The sequence below is a fragment of the Spea bombifrons genome, chromosome 5 (genome assembly GCF_027358695.1).
Source record: "Spea bombifrons isolate aSpeBom1 chromosome 5, aSpeBom1.2.pri, whole genome shotgun sequence".
Lineage (NCBI taxonomy): Eukaryota > Metazoa > Chordata > Amphibia > Anura > Pelobatidae > Spea > Spea bombifrons.
The window spans coordinates 50,952,769-50,976,542 of NC_071091.1; the positions used below are offsets into that span (position 1 = coordinate 50,952,769).

The 23,774-nt window shown below is 38.3% G+C and overlaps 1 protein-coding gene across 1 annotated transcript in view; it reads right to left on the reverse strand.

Moving 5' to 3' along the window:
- Nucleotides 1–1,296: 1,296 nt before the first annotated feature.
- The window catches only part of LOC128497656 (collagen alpha-1(XV) chain-like), a 71,221-nt gene continuing 48,743 nt past the window's right edge, over nucleotides 1,297–23,774 (reverse strand). The window contains exons 23-42 of the mRNA XM_053467820.1: nucleotides 22,629–22,664; nucleotides 21,712–21,765; nucleotides 19,445–19,525; nucleotides 16,104–16,139; nucleotides 15,862–15,915; nucleotides 13,910–13,969; nucleotides 13,287–13,355; nucleotides 13,156–13,197; nucleotides 12,294–12,327; nucleotides 11,341–11,421; nucleotides 9,784–9,833; nucleotides 9,496–9,579; nucleotides 8,543–8,687; nucleotides 6,498–6,559; nucleotides 5,418–5,546; nucleotides 5,266–5,325; nucleotides 4,859–4,918; nucleotides 3,198–3,383; nucleotides 2,292–2,407; nucleotides 1,297–1,544 (exon numbers count right to left, since the gene is read on the reverse strand). Of these exons, the coding sequence (XP_053323795.1) occupies nucleotides 1,331–1,544; nucleotides 2,292–2,407; nucleotides 3,198–3,383; nucleotides 4,859–4,918; nucleotides 5,266–5,325; nucleotides 5,418–5,546; nucleotides 6,498–6,559; nucleotides 8,543–8,687; nucleotides 9,496–9,579; nucleotides 9,784–9,833; nucleotides 11,341–11,421; nucleotides 12,294–12,327; nucleotides 13,156–13,197; nucleotides 13,287–13,355; nucleotides 13,910–13,969; nucleotides 15,862–15,915; nucleotides 16,104–16,139; nucleotides 19,445–19,525; nucleotides 21,712–21,765; nucleotides 22,629–22,664 (1,653 nt within the window). The 3' untranslated portion in view covers nucleotides 1,297–1,330. The remainder of the gene's footprint in view (nucleotides 1,545–2,291; nucleotides 2,408–3,197; nucleotides 3,384–4,858; nucleotides 4,919–5,265; nucleotides 5,326–5,417; nucleotides 5,547–6,497; nucleotides 6,560–8,542; nucleotides 8,688–9,495; nucleotides 9,580–9,783; nucleotides 9,834–11,340; nucleotides 11,422–12,293; nucleotides 12,328–13,155; nucleotides 13,198–13,286; nucleotides 13,356–13,909; nucleotides 13,970–15,861; nucleotides 15,916–16,103; nucleotides 16,140–19,444; nucleotides 19,526–21,711; nucleotides 21,766–22,628; nucleotides 22,665–23,774) is intronic.

Below are 23,774 nucleotides of genomic sequence, written 5' to 3' on the forward strand. Positions count from 1 at the left end.
AGCTTGTGAAAAAACAACCCTACGTATCCCACTGCCGGCAACTCTTTAAAACTGCGTTGTGTCCTCTGTTCTGCTGATGAGGCGCAGGTCACCACTTCATCAGCACAGGTGGCTGGTCTACCTTGGCAGGCTGAAAAACTTCGAAACGGCCTAATCAAAGAGGATGCAATATGAATTGAACCGAAGATTTGAAAGGCCCTACACTATATAAACCTAATTCACACCTGTAAACCCGTATTCTGAATTTGGATAGATAACCTTTATGAATATAAGAGAAAACGTGTCATTAGTGAGACTAAAATCCTTATTAAAGATATAGAAGCATCAAGATCCACTTAAAAAAACATAAAACAGATTAGAAAAACATATAGGCATGTTTTATTTCAATTGCAGCAGGAGGTTCCATTTTACATCAGGAATGGTTCCCAACAAAATGTTACAATAGCATATTTATCTGTATTAGTTGAGTGGAATGTGAGAAGTAATAGCATTCTTGGTCTACAAGAAAAACTCATCTAATACTTTATAAATTAGTGATTTATCTAACCTGATAACTGTAAGGGTTCTTGCAGTATAAAAAAGGCATTCAAAATAACTAGTGATGTATAAAAGCTGTCATGGCAATACTTTCTATATACATGTATACTGTAATACTGTGATATATTAATGTTTTTAGAAGATTCCTCAGAGTGGAAGTATTTATTTATTTTTAATTTTTTTTTAATTTAGGGATGTATACTGGTGACGCACCAGAAGTCCAAGTAGTTTTTAGTTTATTATACACTTAGCTTTCTCAGAACGAAAATAAACCATAGGCTTTCAAAAAAAAAAAAAAAATGGGGGTAGAGAGACATTATACCCCTTAGGGGGGGGTTATATATAAATAAGCTACTTAGAGATGAAAATAATTATACTTTTTAATCATAAAATGCCAGGAAAGGTTATCTGTGTACACCGCTTGCACTTAAACGGTCAATGGACGTGTTAAAATAACTTACATTCAAACACTTGAGTTAATAGAAGAAAACGTTACCCTCAAAAATAAGCTTTGATATTTAGAAAAATATATTGCAGTGTACGGGGCTTTTTGAAGTTTAGCATCTAGCCCATCTTTAACACATTGCCAGACTAGTCATAATCAACCTCCCTCCTCGACTTTAGCACCAAGTTAGAGCCTGGAATAAGTGTTCCACCACAATTCCTTACACATTGCATGAGGTATGTTTTCTTTGGCTATAAAAGCGTGCAATCTGTTAAAACAAAAAAAGTACAATATATACATTACATATTTCAGTGTTTCTTAACTTTTTTTGATAAGCTGAGCCACTCATTATTTTCTTGTGTCAATTATGTAACTGTTCTCAATGCACAATACTATAAACTTGTTAGAGCAACTGTATGAATTCTGGTCTAGGAGCTTCCCGCTGCGCAGAGACGATGCCTGACCACTGACTGCCATCTCGGGCGTCCTCCAGGCTTCGCAGTAGTTGTGAACCAATCGAATGCCGTTCAAGCTTGATCCGTGCCAGATTATTTTTTGAGGCCTGAGGATAACAAGTTTTTTTTAAACAAAGTTATAAACTTTGTGCATCTAAATTAGACACAGGTATGTTATTCTAAACTTTTACGAAATGGGGTACAAAACACAACACAGAGAGAAACCCAGTGACTTACTTACATGGTGAAGGCGCAACCTCTTGAGCTCACTCTCTACCCCTCTCTTTTGTATTTAAATCTTTCTTACAGCTCGCTGCTTTTCAAGGCATCTCTAACGTTAATCCATGTTTCTCAACACTTTTGCCCTTTCTCCTTTGAGTTTTATTAATCTTAGTTTCTACTACTATTGAGCCTATAACGCATCTATCATCCCATCAGTCCCTTGTTTCCTACTATCAATTTAGACTAAACCGTTGCTTTTTTTCTTTTAGTTCCTTAAAACATTTTTAATATATTTTGAGCATCTCCACTGCCAGATCACCTTGTGGTAGTAATCTAGCAAGGAACCATGGATCTCCATCTCCATCGCTATTGTCACCACAGATCAATATGCTGAGCTCCCTAGAGGCCTCTGCTGAGCTGAACCATACATAGCAGTAGAATATGACAACCTTTCCTCAAGTGCTACAGTATACCATCAGTAATAGCACAGATCAATCCCCCCTTCATGCTTCTGTGTTTATAGGCCACAAGTCACTCTGCCAGCACATCTTGTAAGGGCATGCCCGAAAACCAAGTGGGATGATTCACTAATCTGGAAACACTGGGGGGGAAAAGAAGGAATTCTAACTTACCAGGTAGGGTCTGTCATAACATTTCTGCCATCAAATGAATATATCGGTATCCGCGCATTGAACTGTCCTCCATTACCAGAAAATATGGACTCCCAGTTGTCAAAAAGTATTTCACCCTGATAAAATAAAACCGTAAAACTAGGAATGAAACAACTGACAGTGCCCTTTACACCTAAATCAGGGTCTTTGCCCTCCATTTGAGAATTTAATAATATAACTTCTTGTATGTTATTTCCTTTACATACTGATTATTTGACCTTTATTACGCTGTCAATATACAACCTGGTTTTAATGTGCAGTGTCTTTTTGATGATTTATTGTGTATTTAAACCTTGCTGACCTGGGCTTCGATATTGAACAAAACATGGCTCAAATTGGCAGCAGGTCATCGTGCAAAAAAAGATAATATAATTAACCGAACGAGGTATTCTTGCGATTCTCTACTATGCACAATACTAAATGTACATGCACAACACAAAATATCCTACAGAATTCATATGAAACTAAATAAGACAACTGCTGTCCGAAGCAGTGGAAATTACACACCGCGTGTTAATCGACAAATTTGGAATTATGTCTGGGAAAATATTGGCTTCTTACAGATAGACAATTATTGACACTTTTCGGGCCACTGGCACTCTTGCATCCTCTTGATTAAATAGTCAAAATATCTCAATAAAGGTTCGCGATTATGAGACAGAAGTAAAACAAAACAAAACCCTTCTTTTCTTTACGATGAAGCGTTTTTGGCCCATTTGATGGAGAGATGATGGGTTAACATTGTATCCAAAAAACATATCATTCTTAAGATGTAGATTTTCTGCATTCCACGTTTTATGATTATATTTCACCTACTGTATGTGTTTACTGATATAGGATGTCAGCAATGCTGTAATTTTGTGTTACCTTCAAGTTCACAATAGGGAGATTGAATCTATCAGCTTTTCTCACAACACTGTGGAGATCTTGCAGATGAGAAGACAAAAAGGCTCTGTAGGTGGACGTTAGGCCGACAGCACGAGCCTGCTGGAAGCATTGTAAATCAGCCCGCACGTTACCGGAGAACGGCGCGTTCAAAGCCACGAGGTGAAGCTACAAAGAGAAATAAAGAGGGCTTACGATCTAGTCTGGGATTCACAGGTTGCAGTCTTCGCATCCTACATCCTTTCAGGCCTTACATCACCTTTGTGCAGTTTTTAATACCAAAATCAGGATTTTCATTAACTACACATTAGTTTCTATTTGCAATGCTTAATTGTACGCCAATGTAATGATAAAAGAAAGGACACGGTCCACGGAATAATAATAATTTTTTTTTAAAAACTAGAAAATTCTGCTTGTAATCATCAATACGCACATAGTAGAAAAACGTCTACAGCTAAAATGGACCATGCAAAAATATAAAGGGACTAGGCTGATATTAAAGTGCATATGATGGTTGGCGTGGCCCTTTAAAGAAATATTCTTCAATGCTTAGTTTCAGAAAAAACAGTAGTTTAAAGATGGAAATAAATCCATCACAAGTAATTGAATAGCGATATTACAGCTAACTTTATTACATTATAGATAAAGAAAATAGCTTGAATGTGTGTGAAGAACGGTAAAAAATAAATCTAAAAATGTTGGAGCCAAAAGTGCCTCTAACTGTGTAATCAGAACCCAGCATGCAAACTATCTCTAGTGGCAAAAAAGTATAGTAGGGTGGTTGTGCATTACTAATCTGTGTGTGTGTGTAATATGTATAGGTGTATATGCATAGAAGTGTGTTTTTATTTTATCTCATTTTCCTCTATTTTAGATCTGTGCAAGGACTGATATTCAGATGCTTGTAATAGATTTATTTCCAGCATTCAATGTACCGTTCACAGGAACATAAAACATCGATGTCTGACATATCTGAGCTGCAAAACACATTTATTTAAATGTGTGATACAAGCTGTGCCTCGCAGGCTTGCAAGTAAATGGTCCGCTAGGTTGTGAGTGGTTCGAATATCAGTAAGCAGGTATCAATGACAAATTGTGAGTAAAGGTTTTTCATGGTTTATGTGAAGGGCCGGCCCAAGACAAAATGCCGCCGCCCCCTCCATTATCTACCCTTCCTCTCCCCCCCCCGTACTTACCTTTTAGTGGAAATGAGGCACTCAGCATTACAAGCCGGCACCGAGACCGAACAGGGAGACTCGCCGCAGAGGAGATTGAGAGGGGCGCCGAGCGGGTACTGCCAGCTTGGTAAGCGAAAACCACTCGGCGCCCCTTTCTCTCTCTTTGGCTTTAAAAAAAAAAAAAAAAAAGGGCTTGGGGCAGCAAAGGGCCGCCCCTTCAAAAGTGCCGCCTGGACTGGTTGCCCCACTCGGCTCCATTGTCGGGCCGGCCCTGTTTATATGCTTTGTGAATGTTTTGCCCTGAACATTAGACTTTGCAGACACAAACAGGTTAAGTGTTTAGAACTATTTAGTGGTCTAAAATATTTCATCAATGTATCCCATATGAGTCTAGCTAAGCTAGGCAATAATGAGAGCTATTAGTTTGCATTTGTAGGAGGCAAAGCAAAACTTTGTTTTACTCACGTTTGCTGTTCCATAGTCTGTATTTATGCCAGGAGACAAGGCAGGCAATGGCTGATTTCCCTATAATTACAAAGAGATTATTTCATGTGTACTTAGTTGAATTATAAGAATGTTCTCAGGAATCAGAGCTTTCATTTCAATGAGGCATATTTCCCTCTTGCTTTGTGACAGTATAAAAGACAGGTAAATCCTGAGTGGTCTTCTTACATAAGAATTAAATGTGATTAACATTTTGCTAAAACTTTCCCACTTGAAAAACTCAACATGATGTAATTTTGCAGCCATGAGCTCTCATTTTTTGTATTAGTTGCTTTGCTTAGATCAAAAAGGTCAATGCTAACCAATAATAATTTCTACTGGTAGATTAAAACAGAATTGGCTAATTTTTTACAAACAAAAAAACTTACGTGGCCTGAAATGGCAGGTGGAGGGGGGCTGTCAGCAGGAAGGGAAATCAGGTCGCCAAGCTAAAAGGACAAACATAAACTAATGAAGAATTCTGCATGCTAAAGCCAGCACAGTAATGTTTTAAGAAAATGTTTGGAGACTTATACAACACCTGAACTTTCCTCCATCCGCCTCGAACGCGCACATACACCTCGCTGCTTTCACTCAAGTAGATCAATGTGCCTTCTGGTACCAGGTGAGTCTTTTGCAGCATGTCATCAATATTTTTGGTTGCTGTTGCCTAAAATGAGACACAATGGACAGACCGTAAACATAAGAAATCTAACAGTATAGGAATATGATCTTACCCTTTCAGTACTTTTTTCCTTTCCCCTGATTGTTGCATCATTAATTTTGGCTTAGTTCAGTTGCCTTCATACCCAATAAGATGATCATGTGCTTAGTATATTTTATTTTTACTTTCATCTCACAGTTCATTTGGCTAAAATTGAGAATGAAACACTTTCTACTACTGTTGAATTTTTACAAAACTACTGGTAGTTTGTATTAATGACTGTATTTGCATCTTTTGAGTGTGTACGAGATCCTAATACCTTGGAATGTCTGTGCAACCCTTTGTTACTGTTTGTTAAGTAGCATAGGACATAGGATATAGTCAGGATTGTCAGCTTGCCCACTAGGTTCAGCCAAGGACTGCAAAGTGTTCAAGAACGTTCTTGGGGTGCTGTATAAAGTGGACTGCCTGAGAAACTTCCCACCTCAATAACTACCATACCTGGGATCTCTGGGACACCACAGAAAATCTCCAGGTTGAGGGAGCAGCATTGTGGCACGGTCCACCCCCTGCTTACCAAAAAATGGGCAGCTTTCAGTGGGACCAGCCATCAATATCAATGGGACCATCTAACCCAGAAAAGGGAGGGCTCCAGGTAGCTGGAGTCTGGATGTTCCCAGGTACAGTAACTACTCTTACAGGGTTAGCTCGCATGAAGCCAAGGCAGAGTTACACAAGAGGTGTTCTTCAATAAATCACTACTCTGGTTAAACAAGAACTGCAGACATCCACTCTGTATATTTAACAAACATTCACATAGTTCATCAAAAGAACCCCTCGGTGGATGGTGTTACTCATTCAATATGGGTGCTAACCCTAGAAAGAGAAAGTTTCAAACCAAGTAGGCAAAGCAGGCCCATCACCCAAAACACACAGATTTAAAAAAAAAAAATTTACCAAATTTCTGGATCCTGGTATTCCTGGTTGCCCGGGTGGCCCTGGAGGTCCTGGGACAGGAACTATTTGAATAACATAACAAAAATAAATTAGCAGATTGGTATAAATAGATCTGTAAACAGTTCTAGATTTGGAAACCAACTATGGGAATGAATCCATGTGAACTGCTAAGTGCATTTCATCAACTACAATAAATATAACAGTTTAAATAGCCATATATCTATTTTCTATCTCAAAAAAGGGGATTATTCACTGGAGTAATTTGCATATTAGTTTCAAATTTGTGATTTCACTATGCATTACGAGGGACCAACACCAGTGAGCTTCCCTGCAAGAAAGGATGGGGAGTCCTTGCACAATGCATAGTTAAACACAGCAACCAAACTATACGTTATGCAGGGCCAGCACAGCACATCTTAAAGAGAAGCTCATTTGGGTTTGCCCTTTATAATGCATAATCAGGGAGATTTAATTTTACCTCAGTGCCTCCCGCTTCAGTGAATTAACCCCAAATTGCTGGAAGTATTTAGATTTAAGGGCTTTGTTACCTAGCATCATAAAATCATATTTTCACATTACAAAAACTATCACTGAGTTAATTTTATGTACAAGGACAAATGTCCTAGGCCAGAGTACATTGCCAAGAGCACTTTAATATGCATTTTACAAAAACCAAAAAATAAGGCCATTTTGTGAGGCAGAAGCTGCAGCAATGTAGCTGCCTTTCTCCGTGGTAGGATAATTCTTCTTATATATATATATATATCATCAATATTTTCATTTCTCTGATAATATACCCTATTATTTTGTACCGAGTGATGGAGTAGAAAAGACACATACATAATGCAGCCGATAAAACGCATGGCTGCCTCCCTTTCTATTTTGTTCATTGTGAGTGTATACATTGAATTGATAATCCCTGTAATTGAATTTAAGTGGGTGACTATAGGCCATTCATGCACGTTTCCTTCATTCTTAATGCTCTTAGAAATTATAACAAAAGAGGACTTGAAGTTTTTGTTGGCATTGATTTTGTTTAACATTTTGAAAACTTTAATAATGTTTTTCTGTCACAATGTTGTAACATTTACGAAAAAGGGAAATGCACCATAAAGCAAAGATTATATATTTATGTAGATATAACCCTTTCTAAGCTGCTTTCAGCATATTACAAAATGGCTAATGTACATGAATTATTGAGAAACTGCTGCAGTTCATTATAATGTGAGAATATTGTGCGGAAAATTCGACTGGCATTGCCCCTGCTATCATTTCACTAAAGTTTACCCTGCATTTACCCATGTAGACGAAAGGTTTATTACTGTGATCACAACACTTCTGTGTCAGTTTAGCTAAGACCGTATAACGGAGCTGAGTAGTTTGTTGGTATCACTTCAGATCCATTGAGTTGACTATGTGTGAGTTAATTAACTTGTAAGAGGAGGTGGGCACCATTGAGGACATAAACCAGAGATGGAAGGAGACCCCAGAGATTTAGGTACTACAGAGAAGTTCTGGAGAATCTGCAATCTTCTCCATTCATTGTGAAAATCCAGAAATAACAAAATGCTAAATGGGTTGTGACCTTATCACTTCGTGTTGTCACCAATACTTCAGCTCTGCCCAATAAAATATAGAATGTAAACTAGGACCTGGTATTAGGATTGTGAAAACCTAGTATTATCGGTAATAAACCCTTGAGGCAACTAAAGGGAATACACATTTGGTGCCTTCTGTCATATAGTTCAAAATAAAGCATAGCGCACAATATTTTTATATGCTTGAATACATGTTTTAGAATGCATACATTTAAGTAGCATAAGGTTTCAAGATTTCTAACCTTGAAGATAAGGGAGGTACAACAATATACCGTTATTGTTTATAGTGCTAGTATAAACTATAAAGCATGACAGTTTTTAACCTACAACAGGTACATACATATCTATGCTTGCCATTTTTTGTAAAATTTATGTTGGATTAAATCTTTGATACGTAAAAAGTTAACTATCTGTTCACACAAAGATATAGGGTTGCAAATAACTAACCTGAACCAAATATAGCATGGGGTCCGGGTGGACCAGGTGGGCCAGGTGGTCCAGGAGGGCCAATTATACCATATCCAGGAGGTCCAGGAAGCCCTGGAACACCAGGTGGCCCTCTGGGTCCAACAATAGATTCTCCTTTTTGCCCCTATAAAAATAAAATGATGAACTAATGATTTATGCATTCAGATATCAGGAAAACATTACAAACAGAATATCTAGCCACCGGCTAAAGCAATTAAAAGTGTTTAGTACTACTGTCTAAAACAAAACTACACTGTACTACTATATTAAGAGCAGCCATTCCAGTTTAAATAGAATAACAGCATTATATTTATAGTGATACATAGATGTTTTAAGAGCAGATTTAATATGCTTTTGATAATATGCTTTTTGTCTGAGATGGTTCAAACAGACTTCATAAACTCTCCCATAAGGCAATATGCAGAGTGTGGTTTGTTACCTAACAAGGCTGGGTCCTAAACATAATATGACCACCTAAAATGACACCCTCTACGTGTAAAGTATGATTAAGATTAATGCATCAATACCTGGGATCCAAAGACATAATTAAACCGCATTATCAAGCAGAGTTATTTGTGAGTTGACTACAAAAAACCCACTTTGGCATCTTTCTTCAATGTGCCCATTCAATCTGCAAGCTCAAGTTAGCTCAGGGCTAAGAAGAATTTCTTTTTATATATGCACTCACATTGTTAGAAAAATGAGAATGGAAATAATTAGAAAATATAATAAATATGTGAAATTATATCAAATAATTGTAAATCAGTATGCAAACAATATTTTTTATTAATTCCTAAATAGTTTAAGAGACATTATCTCACGCATTGGTCAAGCAGAAACAAATTTCTTTTCCAATAAATCAGGGGATGCAATGTAAAATGTGATATGTCCAATAAAGAACATTTATTATTGTTTTGGCAATGCATACTTACCATCTCTCCTGGTCTTCCAGGAGGCCCTGGAGGAGCTTGGATGAAAAGTCCATTACTGGATTCACCCTTTTCTCCCTTTTCACCCTAAGAAATAAATAACCACTATGAACATATTTCTATGTGCTAGAAGCCTGGGTTACTTTGACAGATTTAACAGGGTGACAGAAAGTATATTTAGTCATATTAAGGCCTATTATAGAGCTAAAAACTATAAACAAAGGAGATGATATTCAATAACTCAGCTAAACACCATGACAGCGAGATTAACACAAGTTACGCAAAAGTTACCTTAATGCCGGTCAGGTAATGATTCAGGAAATGGTTAGCCATGGGATAACCTGTAATAAATCCAGCATATTATTACCTTACCTAGAATTGTATTTCCTAACACATAATACTATAATAGTTAACATAGAAAATCCTTCACCAGTGGACTTACTAATGAAATGACTGCTGCATTAGCAATCATCTCTAGGCCCAGGTGAGGCTTACTGTGTGACATTTACCATTTCTTCCATATTCAGAGATCCAAACGCAATCATTTTTATGCATGGAAACTAGAGATGGGCTTATAACAATTCTCAGAATCAGAGATCCTATAAATGTATATGAAATAAAACTAATTCTGGCCCATATTGCAACTCAAATCCAGTTATTAAAGCATGGAAAACTTGAATCGTTGACTGCTTCCATATGTTTATGATTGAGAGGATCCTGTGTTTTCGCTACTGCAAGCTACCATGAAAATAAAGCAGAAGAACAAATGTAGAAACGTTGAAGATGGATGAGATCTCTCATTTACATATTTTGATAAGATGATGTTTGGGAGTATATGAGGCATAAGGACACACAATACTTTATTGAATGGGATACCGTTCTGGTATGAAATGGTGAATATCCAATAAAAGTCACGTACGTGGTCATTTGTTGTTGCCTTGAGAATCGTTAATTTAGTCTTTAAACGTATTCTGTATTTTAGATATTTTGTGTTACGATGAAATAAAGCAGAATGGTTTGGCTTTGAAATAAGTATTTGTGTTACTGGCATTCTGCATAATCCTGTGCTCACAAATAGTTTGCATACCATGTTTTGAAAACAAGCCATAGTACTTAAAATGTACTTATATTTCCAATAGTCTAAGTAAATGTCATGCAGGATGGCAAGATCATCAGCCTTTTAATTGTATGAACAAAATCTGAATCTAATTTCATGAAGAAATCTAGAAGCCTTTAAGCAGCACAGTTTGACGACCTTTACGGGAATTTTGCTTTTTAGTTATAACACCTCTAATATAGCCTGCTCTTCATTCAGCAAAAAAAAAAAAAATGATACAATGTGAAAATGATTTTTCTGTTACCATGATGACCGCATATGCCAATGATATAACACAAAACAAAGAATGAGCAACATGTAATAAAATTTTGCATCCTTATTCTTCATTTCTATTTCAGCTGGTTTTGCAGAATAGTTACCATCATTGTTATTATCCAGTCCAAAATCTGGAATTACCTGGGGAGTGATTGGCAACACCCTGTGCCAGGTTCCAACAGTCGTAATAAAAACAAGTTGAAGGTGTACCAGGGCATTATTATTACAGGGCATAAGCACTATTTTATGAGGTGTCGACCAAAACTCGAGTAGTAACCATGTAGTAACCTATGATATACACTTGATAGTGGCACACTGTCCATATTCTCTTTTGGAGACACCATGGCCAGTTTTATGCTTTACCCAGCCGGCCGATTTAGTTATAACACTAGCCAATTTTGATTGTAATTTTTAAAACAATGTGGGCAATTCTGAAATGTAAATACATTTTGACATTGTCGCAAAATAATACATGCCTGGAGGTCCCGGTGGTCCTAAATCTCCCTTTTCCCCTTTGAACCCAGGTACCCCAAAAGAACCCTTCTCTCCCTTTCGACCTGAAAGAAAACATAACAAAGATAATTACTTAAAGTACTTTTGGTATGCAAAAGATTGGTTATCTAATTGCACTGTGTTTTTAGTTTTAAATGATGGTAGAGGGTATATTAGTCTCACAAGACACGGTAAATAAGAAATAATCGAAAGGGTCTTGGTTCCATGCTATGATTCACAGAGTTATATCTGGACACGCGATCATTTCATCACCAGCACTGATAAATAAGCAACATTGGTAGCATCTTTAATTTATTAAAGATTTAGAAGGTCCTCAGGCTAGCTTGGTTTTGTTTGAACACAGATAATACCTGAAGTCAGTTACTTGCCCCAGGCCTGTTCATACAATGCAAAGCTTTTAACAGCTTCTTTATAGAAAATGACGGCAGATAAGAACCAATCGGCCCATCTAGTCTGCCCAGAACCAATAGCAGAAGGACAATCCATAGAAATGATTCTAGAAAGACTTCTATAGGTCAGCGTGATGTAAACAAATACATGATTTCATGGTGACAATATGAAGATAGCGATGTTGTTGTCTCCCGTTTCTTCTGATTCTACTCAATTTCAACACATTGTACTCTCTCTGCCCAGCCCAACCTACTTTTTCTTCTCTCCGATTTGCATAACTATCTTCACTGTCCGCCTGCCTTTTTATTCCCTCTCTGCCTTTTTATTCCCTCTGATCTGCACTACTACTAACTTCTTACTTTACCCAGCTTATAGCTTCTAGTTTGCAATGTACTGCGACTCATCAGTCGTTGCCACCGCTGCCTCGTTTATCACAATTGGAGATCCCTGTTTTCCACTGCCTTATCCTGTGTTTATTCTGCAATATTCTACAACACTGTGTTTAATGTATATTATAAACACATACCACACATGTCCGATGCGCCATTAGTTGCATCTGCCTGTTGAAGACAATCACAATCATACAATCAAAAACCTTATGTTTGTCAAAAAATGTTTTATCAAAGGTTAGTGTTCTATTTAAATCATAAGTTTAAATAATGCATATTATTGTACTGACAAAGTGATGTAATATAGATTCTTATCACACTTGTCCATTTGCAACACAAAGATAAATATATTTTAAATTTGTAAATATCAGCATGTAGTGTGACATATTTATCCATTCAGATAAACATTGCTCCAGATAGTCTGTGAAAAAGAGTTTTCAAAAGTTTGATGTTCAAGCACAACACTCTTAATCGAATATTCCTTTAAAGTAAACATGCTTTAACATATCAAGGAAAGACCATAGAACTTTTATTGTTAACCAAAAATAACAAATATACGCTTCCGTTCAAAAGTTTGGAGTCACTTGTTTTTGAAAGAAAAAGAAAAGTCTGTCCATTAAAATAACATCAAATGGATCAGAAATACAGTGTAGACGTTAATGCTGTAAATGACTGGGAACGACTGATTAAAGGAATATCTAGTTGATGATTAGAAAACCCCTTTGGAATTATGTTGCAACAGCTACAAATGTCCTTGCTTTCCATGAAAACAGCTAAGTGACCCCAGACTTTTGAACAGTGGTGTAGTTAGCCCCCTGGAAACTCCATATCATTTATTATAAGCGTTCCATGATAAGATAAAATGTACAAACCATGCAAGTTAGTTTGAGTAAAATGCATTCTGAAGTATATAGGTTTAAGCATGCTTTGCCCATTGCAATGGGTGTTTAGTATCCGCATTACATAACCGTAAATGACAAAGTCTGCTGTGGAACTTACAGGCATTTTGCAGTAAGGTCTGGGAGGGACTGGATATACATTCTATTCGGAATTCAGAAAGAAATACTTGTATTATACGGCAACCAGCATGAATCACTCAACCCCTCAGTATTTCCATAGTATGTACTTACTCCTTTTATGTTGAAAACAGGTACTGGTGGACCGGGAGGTCCAGGTGGCCCTGGTAGTCCTCGAGGACCCTAAAATTCATACAATATGTATTTCAAAATGTATTCAGGAATATCGGTAAGAATACTTTTTATTGCCAGTCCAATCTGTTTTAAACTACCGTAGCATCTATTGTAGCTACAGAGGGTTTGTTGACTAAACAGTGGGTATTATGAAACTTGGGCTCAGATGAAATCATGCCAACTACTATCGTGCTCTATGAAGGGCCAACGCCAGAAGATTTCCGGTTCAATATGGGACTAAGTTGGCTCTGGGTTATGAATACTTACACTGAAGAGTTAAAATTCTAAGATTTAACTTTGCTTTATGTACACCCAACGAGTACAGTGTTGTATAATGTGATTCTATAAAAAAAATATGACTGTGCAGTTAATAGGAAGGTCAAAATCCACCACCATCTTATTCTGAATCCACAAATACACTAACTTAATTAACAAAATAATAATTAACAAAATAATAATTAACAAAATAATCTACAAATATAATGTCCAGTAATTCAGGTTTTGATAATTCCCAATTCATATCATATTCTTATAAAGAAGACTACATGTGTATATTTACTTACAACTAAAGATGTTCCAGATTCTCCTTTCTGTCCTCTTACACCATTCAACCCGGGACGACCCTGTAATTGAAGTGATTTGTTTTTATTAGCAAAAAGTACTAGTAAGCATGGCTGGTTTGCGTCCCAGGTTGCGCCACACAGGGCACACTCTCTTCTGGGTCTGTGTCTTTGCCTGGGGCAAAGCCACACGAGGCAAGGCTATCCTCAGGCTGCCTTAAGTGTCCTGAAAGTAGAGCACTTATAGTACACCGCCTGGAAAAAAGGAAAGTGACCTGGCAGAGGAGCGTATCACCAGGAGACTCTTGATCAAACCCAGAGAATGTTCAGATATGCTAGTAAGCACTACTAATGCAATGAACTGATGTGCACAATGTAGGATGGATCCCCTAGAGAGGGACACAAGTTAATTTATTTTTAATATCAAAAATGGATGTAAATAAAATCACAAATCAAAAAAGGAAAAGTGTTCCCCTAGAGAACAATATTTCTACACTTTATCCTGCTTTATGCGAATTAGGTAGTATTTATATGTGGATATTCAACGCTAATTTGATATCATTGTATTTTAACAGACTTTAACTGGAACATATGCATAATAGTAAAAAAAAACGTTCATAGTGATTTCATTGTTAAATATAAAATGCTGCACTAGGAAGTTGTGATAAAAACTAATACTTACTTCTAACACCAGTCATCTGATGTATTCTTTTTTTATTGGGCACTTTAAACTGTGTAGCATTGCCCATAGATTTTTAATTGGTGTTGCAATCAATTTACGTTTAAAACAATATAGCTCCTGTTTTGTGTTAATACAGCATGCATCTCACGCAGTCTAGCTTTAGGCAGTCACAATCTCCAGCATTCTACTGTATCAGTGCTAGACTGAAACACCGTGACATGGATTTTCTGTCCTCAATTTTCCAATATCTAACACTCATAGGGCAATGTGATCTTCTCAGTTCTGTCTATTGCAGAGAGATCCTAGGCACCGTCAAGTACTTTACAGATATAAGAACTTAATTCCAATTCATCTTCACTACTACTGAGCTAATTTTTCACTTTTGATCAACTTAGTTCATGTTATGTTATCAGACAGAATGGAGCCTATTATTCTGGGACCTGTGTGGTGTTTATGGTTTAGGATATATGTATGCCAGAGTCATATTTATTTCATTATGAACTACATACGTGGCTAGTAACCCGTTGGACTTGACCCACATCCACACTTACCACACCCTCCGTTTCTGTGCCATCTGTATGGCCTGTAGCTCCCTCACTGACACTACACCCCGAGAAGCAATGTCATCTCTGGGCATGCAGTATCAGTGATGGAGGATGATTGCCCCATGTTGTGGGACCCAATCATCCCTGCTTCATGGGACAGGTGAGAGGCAGGGACCAGTTAGAATGCCAGGACCCTGGAGCAATAGCTCTTTGTGCTCCTCTATTCCAGTCCTGGCTGTGAGAATGGCGAAACCGCGTAACTACCAATAAGATCAGATGTGTTTAATTGGTTCTTTGTCTACACTTAGTTTAGTCAGGTCTAGTGGAGGTTAGACAAATGATTTGATGGTGTGAAATGTATCCAGGGTTGTCTATGGTTTCAGTGTAGCATAGAATGTACAATTCATTCTATGAGGCAGGCTGTTGAATTGCCAACTGTGTTTCCTGTTGCAATGTTTTCCCTAAAAGAATGCCTCCAGACTTAGTAGGTGGCATTATGCCTAGAATGCTGATACACAACATAAATATGACTAAAATCATGTGTCAAGGAAATGCAGGCAGATTGCTGAGATTTATACCTTAGTTAAGTTTCAAACTATATGGCCCTAGTTATGTCGACAAAGTCCATTTACACAGCATAGACGTGTCAGCCATAAAAACACGAGCATGTTATATACAACGCATTTCTGTATGTATGCATAGACAAATACATGCAATGGAAAACATACTGGCCGGCCTGGAAAACCAAATTCTCCTTTATCTCCTTGTTGTCCTTTTGCTCCCTGGGAAAAAAATAAAACAAACAGAATGAAGTCTGAAAGAGGTTAGACACTTAAAGTGTCTATCTACAACAGATTTGCAGTTCACTATGTGATGCAAATACCATTTCTTTGTGCACATTATTTTAAATTACATTCTTGTTCTGCAGTTCTGCTTCGCATTATTAGTAGCCACCCGTACAGTCACTTACCATTGGCCCCATAGGTCCCATCATGCCAGGTTCACCCTTGACAAAAATACAAAATGAACGACAGCTAATTAAACATATCAGAGGTATGTAACAATGCTTACAGTAGAAACTGAAGGAAATTTGTTAAATACAAATATTGTTGATTGCATAAAGAACAATGAAGGCTTGCATCTTTAGAACAACACAATAAGCCATCTCATTTGCAAAGCTGTATAAATCCATTGTTACTAGTTTATATTTTTATTAGTGCTTTTCATTTCAATATTATGAATGTCTTTTCATCCAAAAAAAGTATCTTAATGGAGACAGGTCTTACATTAGGTGAAACACCTTCTTCTCCTTTATACAAAAAAAAACTTTATGGGACAAAATATTTATAATCTCGCATTTTCATCAGTTTTCAGTTGGAAACTCTAGACATATTAGAAAAGCCGCTGATGGGAATAGCAATCATACAGAAGTTTTGATGGAACTACACCGGCCTTGAATTCTTAACCCAAAAGAAGTGTTTTAAATCTCTGCTTAGCATCACTTTGCTGAGTGTAGTTAGAATCATACTGCCTATTCACGGAAGCAGTAAAGTGTCTACTTTACTATTCTATTACACTAGATTACATGTGATCATACAGTTAAGCAAAGAACGTAATCACCAATTTGAATGTGTCGCATATTAGGAAACATTCCCAGTGATGATAAACACAACTATAGGACACGTAATACAAGCGACAATATTATGGCCATTATAATAGGATGTTATTTAAACCTGAGCTTCTAATAATCAGGTAACTTTTTTAGGGGAACGAAATGATAATGGAATATTTGACAAAGTTTCTATGATCAATTATACCCGTATTGTTTGAACATTGATTCTGAAATGGTTAAGAAAGGTTAATTACTTTTGCAGGTATACAGAACAGTAGCGTACCTAGCGGGGGGCGGGGGGGGCGGTCCGCACCGAGTGGCGCTCATCAGGGGGGTGCCAACTTGCCGGCACCCGGCACCCCTCCAGAGAGGGACAGTGATGTCCGCCGCTGGAGGAGAAGGCTCGCGAGGGAGCGGTATCGGAGGTCTTTAACAGACCTCTGGCTCCCTTGACTGATTTTAAGCCCGTTCAAGGGAACCGGCTTAAAATCACTCAAGGGAGCCGGAGGTCTGTTAAAGACCTCCGATACCGCTCCCTCGCGATCCGCGCGGCAACTGCTTCTGAAGCAACAGTGAAGCCGCGCCCACCGCAGTCCGTGCCCTCTGAACCGGAAGAAGACAGAAGAAGAGGAGCGAAGAGGAAGAAAAGGAGCTGACTGCTGTAAGAAGAAAAGAGGAAAGGTAGGAAATCATTTAGTGAGGGTGGATTGGTATGTGTGGATTGGTATGTGTGGATTGGTATGTGTGGAATCTGTGTATTGGTATGTGTGGAATCTGTGGATTGGTATGTGTGGAATCTGTGGATTGGTAAGTGTGGAATCTGTGGATTGGTATGTGTGGAATCTGTGGATTGGTATGTGTGGAATCTGTGGATTGGTAAATGTGGATTGGTATGTGTGGAATCTGTGGATTGGTATGTGTGGAATCTGTGGATTGGTATGTGTGGAATCTGTGGATTGGTAAGTGTGGATTGGTATGTGTGGAATCTGTGGATTGGTATGTGTGGATTGGTATGTGTGGAATCTGTGGATTGGTATGTGTGTATTGGTATGTGTGGATTGGTATGTGTGTATTGGTATGTGTGGAATCTGTGGATTGGTAAGTGTGGAATCTGTGGATTGGTATGTGTGGAATCTGTGGATTGGTATGTGTGGAATCTGTGGATTGGTAAATGTGGATTGGTATGTGTGGAATCTGTGGATTGGTATGTGTGGAATATGTGGATTGGTAAGTGTGGATTGGTATGTGTGGAATGTGTGGATTGGTATGTGTGTGGATTGGTATGTGTGGAATCTGTGGATTGGTATGTGTGGAATCTGTCAATTGGTAAGTGTGGATTGGTATGTGTGGAATCTGTGGATTGGTATGTGTGGATTGGTATGTGTGGAATCTGTGGATTGGTATGTGTGGAATCTGTGGATTGGTATGTGTGGATTGGTATGTGTGGAATCTGTGGATTGGTATGTGTGGATTGGTAAATGTGGATTGGTATGTGTGGAATCTGTGGATTGGTATGTGTGGAATCTGTGGATTGGTATGTGTGGAATCTGTGGATTGGTATGTGTGGCTTGGTAAATGTGTGAGAGTGATGGGTGTTATGCTGTACCATTCCCAATGTCTTTTTCATTATATAATTATGCTCTAAAGTACATCATAACTCCCATCACTCTATACTGTTCCATACAGTGGCAGAGCTGGGAGACAAAGGGCCTTGCACCCCCACCGCAGGACTCCTGAAAGCTAAGTGAACTTCAAAGGGGGGAGAGGGTAGATAGTTAGGAGGGGTTAGATAGGGAGAAGGGAGTGAGACGGGGGATAGGGGGTAGATAGGGAGAAGGGAGTGAGAAGGGGTAGATAGGGCAGAAGTGGGTGAGAATGGGTAGATAGGGAGAAAGGAGGGTAGCAAGAATATTGAAATAAAGAGTCAGAATGAGAGCGAAAATGAACGGATTAATGTGTGGATGAATTGTGTGAATGAGTGAGAGAATTAATGAATTTGTGAGAATGCATCAATGAATATGTGTAAATAATTTGTGCGAAAGAATAAATTATTGTGTGAATGAAAGTGAATTAGTGAGTGACTGTAAAAGTGTTTGTGTTAATCATAGGTGTATAGTTGATTTGTCAAAAAGGCAAAGATGGTATTAGCAGGGTGTTTATGGGACAAAAATGGCACAGGCAGGGTGTTTATGGGACAAAGATGGCACAGGTAGTGTGTTCATGGGACAAAGATGGCGTACACTCGGCTGTTTGGGAACAATGCTGACTCATGCTGGGCTGTTTGGGGGCAAAGATGGCACGTCCTATGTGTGTGTGTAATTTGGGTGCTGGTCAGGTTCTATGTGGGCAATGTGGACGCTGTTTTTTTTTGGAGGGTTATTAAAGAAATTATTTTATGTGTTCATATATGAATTATATGTTCAGTAAATGTTATTTAAACATATTTATTTTACTTATAAGTTATTAATTTATTTTTTCAGATTTCTTGTTGCTTACAGTTGACATACAGTTTACAAATTGGTGCAATAAATATTCTTGCCAACATAATTTTGTAGATGTCTTTACATTTGGGGGGGGGGGGCCACTTACAGGATCCGCCCCGGGTGCCAAATACTCTAGGTACGCCCCTGATACAGAATAACTAACACAAATGTTTCTTTGTCATTGATTTGGGAATGCAGTATGCAATACACAATTACCTTTAGTCCCTGGCCTACCGCAAGTGCAGAAATCATAGAGCCGTCAGCCGCAATAAGCGCCCCTGGTTCTCCTTTTTCACCCTAAAATAGAAACAACAAAATTGGTATGGTCTTAATACATTATTTATACACCCAACAGTGTAGCTGAAATACAAATTCTGGCAATGCTTGCATTTAAAAAAGTTATTGATTGTAACGCTTCAAAACAATTCTGGATTTATACTTCAAAAACAACAAAGAACAAAGTTTTTTTATGCATTGTGCAGAAAGCTTAGCTTTAAAATAAGTGTAGATGGTTCAGATAAGTTTACTAACTGGTCTTTTGCATTAGAACATAAGCTAGTTTGGTAATATCCTCCCTCCCAAAAAAGTGACATTTTAATTCCTTGGAAAGTTTTGCAAATTACAGGCTGTGGAAAGTATTGCTCAATAGAATTCACAATCTATCAGTTCCCAATTCAGATCATATAAATAAATAAGGCAATATGAATCGGTTTCGAGGTTAGCTACTATAAGGGCTGCTATATGCTTGCTCACTTATCAAGGATTGCTATTTCCAAAACCACAGGAAGTCAGAAGAAAAGAAATATAAAAATATAGAACGCAACATACTGTATAACAGGGATAAAGATACTTATTTCCCCGCCAGAAAGAAAAAAATCACTGCCAATTGTTTTGCACAGTTGAAGCATTATAGCTGGAAGAAATTAGCAAAAAACACAGAAACATAGAATTTGATCTAGTCTGCCCTGGAGATAACCGTTGTAAAAGGTTCCATCTTGGTAGAAGAATAACTAGTGGGTTTAGAAATGCTTTGTACATAATTATTTAGTGGATGAAAAGCCGTTACTTGAAATCGTTAAATGGCAGTGTGACAATGTAGCACAGAAAAAGATGAGATAATATATACATGGTCTGAATTGCAATTAAATTCTGCCTGCTTACAGGATCTCCTTGGCAAGCGCTTTCTCTTCTTTATTCCATGTAGGCAGTGCTTACCAAATTAAATACATTGAATGCAATAACTCTGTACATACAGTACACTTATAATGGCATTGTATTCTAGCTCCTCTTTTTATATTTTCCTTTTGTATGCTCGCATTTCATGAACTCTTTTCTCAGACAAGCCACTTGATTTCAGCAGTTATATATTATGAAGAATTGACTTTCAGGACAAGGACTATTGAAGTAACCTTTTAAAATGCCAAGCATGAACAGCTTTCGTCCCCTTGGGCTGGAATGCTAGAATCATTGAACAATATAACAAAACAACATTAAGGATTATTTACCATACCATAGTAATAAGTGATGCCAGTCATGGTATCAGTAATATTTCTGGAGCTACTATGCTACATTAAAGTTACATTACGTTTATGCTATAGCGCCAGCAGATTCCACAGCGCTTTACAATCCGGGTGAGCAGGATACATTTATAATCGCAAACAATAATAAACCGGTACAAAAGGAGGAGAGGGCCCTGCTCTTGCGAGCTTGAGTTGTGTGCAAATACATACATAACCTCCACACAACAACAAATCCAAAGTCAGTAACACCGAGCACTGCCACTGTTCACTAACAATGTGGGTAACCACTACAAGGCATCCATTGCCGGTCATCTTGTAATAAAATGATAATGTATTGTTATCACTTATGATAACCAGATTATGTCACATTACATTAAACAGTATCCATTGGACTGGGGGAATTAACTAAATATCTCATTGAAGAATAACATACTACTACAGGAGGACTATATGTTGGCATTGTGCCGCATAAAGAAAAATGCACAACTTTTGCAATTGGGGACTGCAAAGCACAGAAATGTAGGAAAGCCAAAATCATTATAAGCCTATGTACATGTGCCTCTCATATCACAGATATCAATGATACAGTTACTCTTGGAGGCCCTAACAACAGAGAGATAACGTTATGACATCATGTCCCCACTTTAGATTTTGAGAAAGCACACATTTCTCCTACTGTCCTCAACCTTCTCTTATTGTCCTCAAACTCGCAAAGCTGGTGTGTGACCTAATTTGTTTCTATGATGATGAAGTTAGATGACAATAAAGGCACTTGAGGATTAAAAAATGTTATAAATGGGCAGACTGTAGCTGGAACGGTCTACTGCAACATCCAGAAAAGTGGCAGGCACTTGACGTCTCCATTAAAAAGCAAAATGTGTAGTGATATATAAACATATGTACATTCCTTTCAGATCTAAAGTAGTATACATACAGTAACAGAATTATTCTATTTTTCGTTACCTTTGGTCCAGAAGAACCAGGCTTCCCTGTATTACCCTTTGGTCCAATCGGCCCCTTTGGAAGTAGAAGACAAAAAGTGAGTTTAGAAGAATTCCAAATGTCCACAGACGATCTTAGGAACAAGAAATATTAAAATCCCTAGGTTTATCCATAGAGATAGCCTTAAGTCATATTTCCCATGCACAAGGGGGTTTTTTTTTAATAAAGGGATTCAAGAGCCCTAGGCCCAGCTCTGACACCTGGAGATGCTTTACAATAATCAAACCACTGGTTTTAAGATACCACGTAATGACTGCAGTATCTTTCAACTCCCAACTTGCTGGAGAGATTTGGGAGTGTTTTGCACTCCAACTTGAATGTGAGTGCATTGGAGTGTTCTGTTTAAAGTGCCATTACTTTGCAATATTACACCATACTAGTTTTCTTCTTTTTTATGTTTATGGCGAGATATATGAGACCAAACTACTGTATATAATTGAGTAAATTCCTATTTTGTTTCCTGAAGCGCAGCATATCACCATTTGTTTGCTGATATGTTCTAATGTATATGCGATTGAAGGAAGCACAGATATTGGTGCTGCTGGTATATATTAGAGGTGGTGGTATATTTCACACTTAAGTTTTTACAAGGGACTTTTGCATGTGATGACCCTTTTTAACACTGTTAGACAGGTGAGTTGAAACTAGATATCAGCTGCACATTCTTACTTTGAATAAACCATGCAGTGTTTTAGACAAGCCATGTAAGTGGTACCAATTTTGTAGGTCAATTTCCAAAGAATCTGACACCTTTTTAACAGGTTAAGTCATTTTTAATAATTAATATTGGTAGTAATGTTATATGATTAGATATCTTCATTAACAAAACATCATGGTCAGTGGGAAATGAAAAATGAAAACAGAAGAGTGACACTCACAGGCAATCCTGGTGGTCCTGGTTTCCCATCAAGTCCCTGAAGTAAAAATTAAAGAATTACGGTAACATTCTATTTATACTTTATTCAGACACACTTTTTAAAAACATCATTTTAGGGGAATAAATAAAAAAAGACAATATCTAATTTGCATCTTGAAATGACATCCTCCATGTTCCAGATGATGCTTCTCCCAGCAACCTCATTGCCAATTTTACTGAGAACACTGAACACAAATGTTTAGATCAGTGAGTTACAGGTTCAGGCCTGTCTTTAACACAGAGCAAAGAGGGGAATTACCCCAGGCCTTTGGCCCCACAGCTGTGGCCCTTTGGACTTTCTCAATACCCAAGCTGTAAATGCCAGCGGGTAACATCATACGTGGAAGCCTGGGGAACATCACATGAAGGTGGCAGGTACAGCTGGGCTTGAGGGACATAGTGGGACCACTAGGGGAGACTCACCCAGGGCCCCATGTATTATTAAATACAGTTAAAACCCTGTACATGCTTATTTTAACACTACTCAATTTGAGAATGAGTAGGCTCTTATCTACCACTTCATATAACGACAAATAAATTTCAGAAGAAGCAACTGGGGATTGTGTATAAAGACCACACTGGGGATTGTGTATAAAGGCCTGTTACCGGGGCAGAGTTGGCACAGGTAGGCTGTTTGCAGGGCAGAATTGGCACAGGCAGGCTGCTTCAAGGGCAGATGTGGCATAGGCAGGCTGTTTCAGGGACAGAGGTGGCACAGGCAGGCTGCTTCAGGGACAGAGGTAGAATAGACAGGCTGCTTCAGGGGCAAAGGTGGCATAGGCAGGCTGCTTCAGGGACAGATGTAGAATAGGCAGGCTGCTTCAGGGACAGAGGTAGAATAGGCAGGCTGCTTCAGGGACAGAGGTAGAATAGGCAGGCTGCTAAAGGGGCAAAGGTTGCACAGGCAGGCTGCTTCAGGGACAGAGGTGGCACAGGCAGGCTGCTTCAGGGACAGAGGTGGCACAGGCAGGCTGCTTTAGGGGCAGAGGTGGCACAGGCAGGCTGCTTCAGGGACAGAGGTAGAATAGGCAGGCTGCTAAAAGGGCAAAGGTGGCACAGACAGGCTGCTAAAGGGGCAGAGGTGGCACAGACAGGTTCGTGTAAGGGC